The 9156-nt window shown below is 40.6% G+C and overlaps 3 protein-coding genes across 3 annotated transcripts; 2 read left to right on the plus strand and 1 right to left on the minus strand.

Moving 5' to 3' along the window:
* The first annotated feature begins 310 nt into the window (after positions 1 to 310).
* Positions 311 to 3503, plus strand: LOC106398793 (phenylalanine ammonia-lyase 1-like). Its single transcript, XM_013839306.3, has 2 exons — positions 311 to 930; positions 1557 to 3503. Exons 1-2 carry the CDS (start codon positions 521 to 523, stop codon positions 3304 to 3306), a joined length of 2160 nt encoding a protein of 719 aa, XP_013694760.2. The 5' UTR covers positions 311 to 520; the 3' UTR covers positions 3307 to 3503.
* Positions 3504 to 5371: 1868 nt separating this feature from the next.
* LOC106398803 lies at positions 5372 to 7147 on the plus strand. The gene has a single exon (XM_013839314.3). It carries the CDS (start codon positions 5471 to 5473, stop codon positions 6827 to 6829), a length of 1359 nt encoding a protein of 452 aa, XP_013694768.2. The 5' UTR covers positions 5372 to 5470; the 3' UTR covers positions 6830 to 7147.
* A 130-nt stretch (positions 7148 to 7277) lies between these two features.
* LOC106398810 (indole-3-acetic acid-induced protein ARG7-like) lies at positions 7278 to 8442 on the minus strand. Its single transcript, XM_013839318.3, has one exon. The coding sequence runs from the start codon at positions 7807 to 7809 to the stop codon at positions 7432 to 7434; it is 378 nt and encodes a 125-aa protein (XP_013694772.2). The 5' UTR covers positions 7810 to 8442; the 3' UTR covers positions 7278 to 7431.
* Between the last annotated feature and the right edge of the window lie 714 nt (positions 8443 to 9156).

The raw sequence follows: 9156 nt of genomic DNA on the forward strand, positions 1-9156 counted from the left end.
CATGAGATGTTTAATTATGAGATACTCTTCTTCCATATGTCAATTTATAAATAACTTAATTATTAATTATTACTAAAAAATCAAAACTTAATTAATTACAATATCTAATAATATTAAGATATATGATAATATATTATTAGTGAGAGATTTATTTTTCATATCTGACCCTAACAAATGCTCTAAACCAAATCCACAAACTATAATCTCCACCACCCAAAGTCTCCCACACTCCATCTAACGGTCATAATTAATTCTCAACTAACTCCTTTCTCACTAATTTCCATTTTTGTTTTTATGTATGAAATGTTGTCACTACAGAAAAAAATAAATAAAAAATAATTAGCTCTCTTTGGCTTACCTACCATCAAACATTACCACCTATTTAAACCACCCTTCATTCATCTCTTTTCCCTCAGGACCAAACTCCTAAAACAAACAAAAATATATATTACGACATCTCTCAGTTCTCACCTTAGAGATCCCTCCATAATCTCCTACATTTAATTAACTCAATATTCAAATGGAGATTAACGGATCATCACACAAAGTCGACGCTATGTTATGCGGCGGAGAGATCAAGAATGTCACGGTGGCTGCGGCGGATCCTCTCAACTGGGGGGCTGCGGCGGAGCAAATGAAAGGGAGCCATTTGGATGAAGTGAAGAGAATGGTTATGGAGTTTAGGAAGCCTGTGGTGAATCTCGGAGGAGAGACTCTGACGATCGGACAAGTAGCAGCGATCTCGACCGTTGGAAATGGTGTGAAGGTGGAGCTGTCGGAGACGGCAAGAGCCGGTGTGAAGGCGAGCAGTGATTGGGTGATGGAGAGTATGGGCAAAGGCACTGATAGTTATGGTGTTACTACTGGTTTTGGTGCTACTTCTCATCGTAGAACCAAAAATGGCGTCGCACTTCAGAAGGAGCTTATAAGGTAATTAATGGATTGTAATATTTTTGCATGTTTCTGTAATTGGAAATTTAGAATAATATAAGGGTAAGTATCTTAGGTAGATACGTGGCGATTAATTGTTGGATTTGGTATGATATATCTTCTTTATATATATGAAAGATTCTTAAGATTATTGTGTATATATTGCAATTAACTTGATTTAAAATATTATTTAACATATATATATATATATAAATACTTAATTAAATTATCAGAAGCTTTGGGTAACGATGAAAAGATTTCTTTACATTAATATACTCCAATTAAATAGATTTTAAAATATTATTTAATGAGAATATATATGTATACTTTTAGTAAATTAACATAAATTTCAATAATGAATTTATGAAAAGATTTCATTAAATTTAATATATACATACTCCAATTAACTAGATTTCAAAATATTATTTAATAAGAATATATATGTATAGTTAAATAAAATAACAACCTTTAATAATAAATTTCAAATTATTAAAATCACCGGAAACAACTTCTTTTAGTCTTTATTGTTTCTTTTGGGGTAATTATTATTATTTTTAATTAAACTTGATGAATTAAATCAGGTAACTTAACCCACACGCAACTCAAATGTTTTTGTTGGTTTTCAGATTCCTGAACGCCGGAATATTCGGCAGCACGAAAGAAACATGCCACACACTACCACACTCCGCCACGAGAGCCGCCATGCTCGTACGCATCAACACTCTCCTCCAAGGATACTCCGGCATCCGCTTCGAGATCCTCGAGGCCATAACCAGCTTCCTCAACACCAACATCACTCCTTCCCTCCCTCTCCGCGGCACCATCACCGCCTCCGGAGACCTCGTCCCCCTCTCCTACATCGCCGGCCTCCTCACCGGCCGTCCCAACTCCAAAGCCACCGGTCCCAACGGCGAAGCCTTGAACGCAGAGGAAGCCTTCAAGAAGGCTGGAATCCCCTCCGGATTCTTTGACTTGCAGCCCAAGGAAGGTCTCGCCCTAGTCAACGGCACTGCCGTTGGCTCCGGCATGGCCTCGATGGTGCTCTTCGAGACGAACGTCCTCTCGGTCCTGGCAGAGGTTCTCTCAGCTGTCTTCGCCGAGGTGATGAGCGGCAAGCCGGAGTTCACCGACCACTTAACCCACAGGCTGAAACACCACCCAGGTCAGATCGAAGCCGCGGCGATAATGGAGCACATCCTCGACGGGAGCTCGTACATGAAGCTAGCTCAGAAGCTACACGAGATGGATCCGTTACAAAAACCTAAACAAGACCGTTACGCGCTCCGCACGTCACCTCAATGGCTAGGTCCTCAGATAGAAGTGATCCGTTACGCCACCAAGTCCATCGAGCGTGAGATTAACTCCGTCAACGACAACCCTTTGATCGACGTTTCAAGAAACAAGGCGATTCACGGAGGTAACTTCCAGGGAACACCCATCGGTGTCTCCATGGACAACACGCGTCTCGCTATAGCATCGATAGGGAAGCTCATGTTCGCTCAGTTCTCCGAGCTCGTCAACGACTTCTACAACAACGGTCTTCCTTCTAACCTAACCGCTTCGAGGAACCCTAGTTTGGACTACGGTTTCAAAGGAGCGGAGATCGCTATGGCTTCCTACTGCTCAGAGCTTCAGTACTTAGCCAATCCAGTTACAACCCATGTTCAATCCGCGGAGCAACACAACCAAGACGTGAACTCTTTAGGACTAATCTCGTCTCGCAAGACGGCAGAAGCTGTTGACATACTCAAACTCATGTCGACAACGTTCCTTGTCGCAATCTGCCAAGCTGTGGATCTAAGACACTTGGAGGAGAATCTAAAACAAACCGTGAAGAACACCGTCTCTCAAGTGGCTAAGAAAGTTCTAACCACTGGAGTCAACGGTGAGCTTCACCCATCTCGCTTCTGCGAGAAAGATTTACTCAAAGTCGTTGACCGTGAACAAGTCTACACGTACGCGGACGATCCATGCAGCGCTACGTACCCGTTGATCCAGAAGCTAAGGCAAGTTATCGTTGACCATGCTTTGGTCAACGGTGAGAGTGAGAAGAACGCTATGACTTCGATCTTCCACAAGATTGGTGCTTTCGAGGAGGAGCTCAAGGCGGTGCTTCCTGATGAAGTGGAGGCAGCTAGAGTGGCGTACGATAACGGGACATCTGCTATACCGAACCGGATCAAGGAGTGTAGGTCGTATCCTTTGTATAGGTTCGTGAGGGAGGAGCTTGGAACAGAGCTTTTGACCGGAGAGAAGGTGACGTCGCCGGGAGAAGAGTTTGATAAGGTTTTCACGGCGATATGTGAAGGGAAGATCATTGATCCGTTGATGGAGTGTCTCAGTGAGTGGAACGGAGCTCCCATTCCAATCTGCTAAGAGGAAGTCCTCTGTTTTTTTACTACAAAAGTTCTTTTTTTTTTCCTTTAAATATCTGAATAATTTGTACTAAGTGATACTCTGTGAAGTCCTATTTATTTGTCTAATTCCAAAGTTGTTTTATAAAACTCATTGTAAGTTCTCAAATGAACAGTTTTCTTGTTACAAAATGTGGAATGATATAATCTTCTTCGGTATATGGACTATATAACATAGGCAGACAATTGTTATAATATTTTTTGAAATAATATTAAATTTATTCAAAAAAACATTTGTACAGTGACTGTGACTTTACCTGAGTGTTTTAAAAAAATAAGACTTAAACTTAGAATCCAAAAAGAAAAATAGATCATCAAAAGGAGAACTATATCTCCATGGCTTTTGTATACTTTCGATCTTCCATCATTCTTAAACTTGAGATACGGTTCCTGACCAGCTTGTCGATCTGTTTAATCAGAGCTGCAGGGGAATTAGCCTTCTCTCCATGCCGCCTTCCATTCCTTTCGTACCAGATAGTTGATAGTGTGGCAATAAAAGAACTAGAACAATGCTTTTCAACTCTATATTATAATCTATCATACTGAGTTACCTTAATCCATACTGTATTGAATTATAGTAACAAGAGTAGATTATGTTTGTGCATGTTAGGTCTGTCCCTTTGATCCAACTTGCATTTACTCTGTATTACCCCCTTAATAGGAGTGTATTCTTAAGTAGGTTTATTATTGTTTGACGTGTTACTATTTTCGTGTGGGAGGGAGACATGTAGCAATAATGTAAAAGATAATAAAACATAAATTCAACTAACATGGTGTTTTTCTAATTACCAAAATGAGGAGAACATCTATGAGAAAAACGAGACATCTGGACATTTCATTAGTTTTATTTTTTATTTTTTTCTTATTGGTTTTTGTGTTTCCTAATTTTGGGTCAATTAGGCTTGAAGCTTCTTTGAGAGCCACACAAAGATTGTGGCTGGAACTTTGGTGGCTGGTAGACTATCCACGAAAGAAGGGTCTTGCAACTCTCTACAACCACATCAAAGATAGTGATGATCCCACTAAGTGGACGTTCTTGTAAGCTGTGTAGAGCCCTCCCATTTCACTTGTGTTCTGGTACAAGTTTATGTGGAACACCAAACCTGATATTTTGAAGACAATCACATTATGAAGATGGGTCCTCCAAAGTACCAAAAAATTAGGTGGACATAAATTAGGAGTGATTTGACATTCAACTTCTTGGTTGATGTTTACATTGTTGCCTTGTTTTTCTTTTAATTTTGTACGTTTTTGGTTTGTTAGAGCATGTCTAACATCAGTATGTAAGTGGAGTTTTCAAATTTTATAAAAATAAAAAATTAACAAAAATAGGAGTAGATAGACTTTGTATCTAAAATGAGATGTTTACCGGACCTCTTGCATGCCACATGTAATGTTCTAAATTCTAACTAGTTAAATTATTAAAAAGATAATAAACTTTAATCAAAAGAATAAGGAGTATTAACATATAATTTTAAATCTGACAAGAACCTCATCTTGTATATTTTACCGTTAAAATTGCTCTTACAATACTCATTTGATAAAAAAAGTCAACGAAACTTGTATTATACAACTTTTTTTTTGAACTTCTAAACAATTTTTTTCTTCTTTTGCATAAAATTCAAACATAAAATGTAGTTGAAATGTAGTTGAGAAGTACACCGCACAGTAAAACAATCAATATAAACAATGTCTTATGACCGAATCTAGTAATCTTAGCCAAAGAATCATCTAGAAAAAGATAACATTCCGAGAGATGCATGAGATAAAGAAGGATAAAAGCACACTTTCATAATCGCATACACTCTTTAAGCTATGCTGAAAAAGTATGCTAGTAATTCATCTTAATCATATCTTGATAATCCATCCTAAATGCATGAATGTTGAAATGCTGAAATATACACTCATCAACACCCATGAGAGGCCACTGAATAGATACTTCTTATAGATACTTCCACAACTATATATGAGATTAGATAAGGCCCAATCTAAAGCCCATATATAGCCCATCAGAGTCGTTACCAACAATAGAGATTAGGATGCGTTACACAAAATCTCTCCTCTCCTCTCTCTCTCTGTTTCGATCTACCCAAAGTCGCGGGAGCGAATAGTAAAACAACACCGACATGTCCGATCACCACCACCACCACGCGCGGCTGAACCGCCTCCGCACAACCTCCCAGCTCCTCCGCCAAACCACCGCATCCTTCTCCTCGCACCCCCTCACTTTCATCTTCCTAACGTTCCTCCTCTTCTCCTTCCACTCCCTCCTCGACCACTTCTCCCTCCTCCTCACCTCCTTCGTCGACACCGACCCTTCCCTCCGCTCCCTCCTCTCCCGCCTCCCCAACTCCCCCACGCGCCCTCATCATCACCCTCATCCACGCGCTCCCTTCCTCCAGCTCACGCGCCTCGGCACCTTAGACGACGACTTCTTCTCCACCGACGAGCACGATCCCTCCCGCCGATCCCTCCAAGGCTCCCCCTTTCGCTCTCCCCTCAACGCCACGACCTTAATCCTCTCCGGATTCGATCGCATTCCCGGCTTCCACCGCCCCATCGGCGACAACGGCCTCTCCTTACCTCAGATCATCCGCTCCGGCTTCTCCCTCAAAGATCAAGAAGAAGACGCATCTGGGCACGATCAAGAACCCCAGAGCGACAAGAAAGACCAAGACTTTGATGATAGCTTCGTGGATCTGAAACTCTTCCTCAAAGGGCTAGACCTCGGCGGCGGCGACGCGGCGGCTCTGTTTTATTTAGTGACCTTCTTATCCGCCGCCTACGGGTGGGTGATTCTAGGGTTCACCACAGTGTACTCTTTGGTGTTAGCGATTACGTTTGTTACTGTAGTCAACGATTTGCTCGGTAGGTTTCCTTCTTTCGTCGACTCTGTGTGGAGTGGTTCGAGATTAGGGTTTAAGAGAGTCACTGGCTTCGTTTTGATGAGGTGGGCGGTGAGAGACGCGTTGACGCAGCTTCTTGGGTTATGGTACTTTGGCGAGGTGGAGGATCAGTCCTCGTTTTTTCGTCTCTTCGTGAGGCTAAAGCTGATGCCTTTCACGGTTATGCCGCCGTGGATCCGAGGGTTTGAGAAGGAGGTCTCTGGGTTCTTGTTCGCTTGGTTTTTAACTGATACGCTTGTTGGTTTGGTGTTGGCGCTTGATGCTTTTGTCGCCGTTGTGGATCCGAGGATGAGGGGGAGGGAGATTGTGAAGGAAGGGGTTTACTTGATGTCTCTTTTGTTGCACCAGGCTGTGCAGATCAAGTGTCTTGAGGCGATTCTGTGTGGGTCTTTCTTCAGATGGGCGTTGGTTCGTGTTGTGGGGAAAGGGTTTGCTTCTGTGGTTCAGTCCGCGTTGGAGGTTTACTTCATGGCGGTTTGGTTAGTGTTTTACTTAGCGGTTAGGTGTAAAGATGCAAATGCGGAAGGTAGGAGGTTTGGGAGGAGAGAGATGGAGAATATGGTTGATGGGATAAGATGATAATGGATTGGTTCTCTGTAGAATAAGCTTTCAGTTTTTCGAAGGAGTCAATGCCAATGGCTACATCTCTGTGCCTCCTTTGGTTTTGAGAGTTGCAGTTGATTCATGTGATTGCCAACAATTTGATGTATGTAAGGCTGTGAGCTGTGAAAGAGAGGAAGCATTATACGACTACTGTGTATACTCATTTGCAAGAGTGTGTCTCTTTTGTATATATCTTGCTGCAGTTGTTGATGTCAATTGTACCTATCTTGTGACCTATTTGTCCCAGCCGTTTTGATCTTTATTTCTGTTTATGCATTCTTTGGATAGACGCAATTGGGAATCGGTTGCAGTAATGTTAGCTCTTGTGTGTGTTTTTTTAGTCGTTTTTCATGTTTTAGTGTCCTCTGTTAACTGGCTCTAGCTTTAGTGGCTTCATTATATCTTTGGAGGTAAAGAAGCCTAATAGAGAACTTTAATCGTATTTACTGCTTACCATTTAGCTAATAACAATGTTCACACTGAAATTTAATGACACATTCAATACAAAAAGTTTTACATTACTCTGATAGCTTAGCATTATCCAATGAATGTTCTGAGTCCTCTGTACAAGAACCTTCCTAGATACACATGCAGTTGCTCTGGTCCTGTGGAGCACCGGCGCAACGGACAACATTGAGGAAGGTACTCACATCGCAAGGAATCCATAGTCTGGAGTCAGCACTACTGAAACCGTAAGCATCTTGTGCTTGATCCAGCAATGCCTTGAAGAGTGGGTGTGTAAGCAAGGTGATCTTTATAACAAACCTCCTTGATTCCTCACCCACATAGACAACCAAGTGTCCCTTAGGGACATCTTTTGGTATCGTCTGAGCTTCCTTCTTGAACGCCAAGCAAAATCTTTGGCAGCATGTCTCGCAAAACGTACAAGGTGTTGTGACTTTGCTTGTCATTACTTTGAGTTTCTTTTCACAAGACTTGATGAATTTGCTCTTCATCTTAGTAGGAGGAGAAGATTAATACACAAGTTATAGAGTAGAGTGTTGTGATGAGAGTACTAGCTAGGTGAACTGGTTTATATATATATAGCCGAAGTAGAAATATCAAAGCTCCATAATAAATGTTTGGACATGACAGTTAGCCAGAGGGGTGAGATGGGGCAACTTTTAAGTAATACAATACTTGAATCGTGCGGTTCTGTTTTTTTTTGCTTATAAAGTAGCAACTTCATACGAAACTGTACGAACACACACTCTATGGTTAGATGTGCATTAAAGTATTGCTCTATTTTCTTGCTTAGTTCAGATTGTTGTCAGAGTTCTTGGGGAGTTGGGGGATTAAGACCCCACAAGACAGTAAGAGTAGAGATGGAGAGATAAGATCTGAAGGACAATGTCCAGTATGGGTTTACATATTCTTGGAGAGAGTGTGACCCTGGTTTATATATGATTCATGCATTGGATATTCTAAAATATTAATTCAGTTTTGATCTGCAGAAATGTTTGTCTTCTTGACTTTTCCTACAGCTGTGTTGGATCTAAGCAGCTCAAGTGACTTCTTAAATTCTCTAAACATGGACTAACATAGAATCCTGCAATGATGTTGGCTAAGTATGATCAGCATTTGCTGTATAATGCTTTGATCATATTTGGTAAAAACTTACTTGAAAAGGTGAAATTTTTTTATTTTTTACAGATGAAAAGGGGTTAGATAGGACGGTACAAGTAGACGGGGAGAAATGTAGTTCACAAGATAGAGATGGGCATGATGAAAACCTTATTGTCTCTTGGGAGGTTACATAGATGGAGATGTCAATGTTGGAGTGGTCCATAATACGAGAGAAAGAGAGTATCATTGATTAAGGTTCATCCCCCTTAAGAACTCATCCCAAATATGTTTCCTTCTAACTGAGTGAGAGAACCTCATTGTTACACCATTTCTCTTCCAAAATGTCTTTCTCAAATCTATCCATCTGTAATGTTTGTGTTGTGTGTGTGTTTTGTGAAGTTGGTTTGAGTCTGTCAAATTGAGTAACAACGACTGCTATTCTAAAACTAAGCTGGATTCTTCTGCCTTTAATTTATTGCGTGCATGTGCACTTATGCTGTTTATCTATACTTGTCTCTCTTCTCACTTTCTTGTAAGAGAGAAAATATCTGGCCATAGAACATGTTACATGTAGAAATGCCTTAGAGTTCAATTAGATTTTATAGTATAAAATTATTAGTTTAGCAAATTTTAGTGTATATATGTATATTTAAAAACGTCTGGACTTCATTTTACAATGTACTTAAATCTTAAAAATTATAGTTATTATAACGTTTTGGTTTCTATTTGCATGGCCA

This window comes from Brassica napus, chromosome A5 (assembly GCF_020379485.1).
Source record: "Brassica napus cultivar Da-Ae chromosome A5, Da-Ae, whole genome shotgun sequence".
NCBI lineage: Eukaryota > Viridiplantae > Streptophyta > Magnoliopsida > Brassicales > Brassicaceae > Brassica > Brassica napus.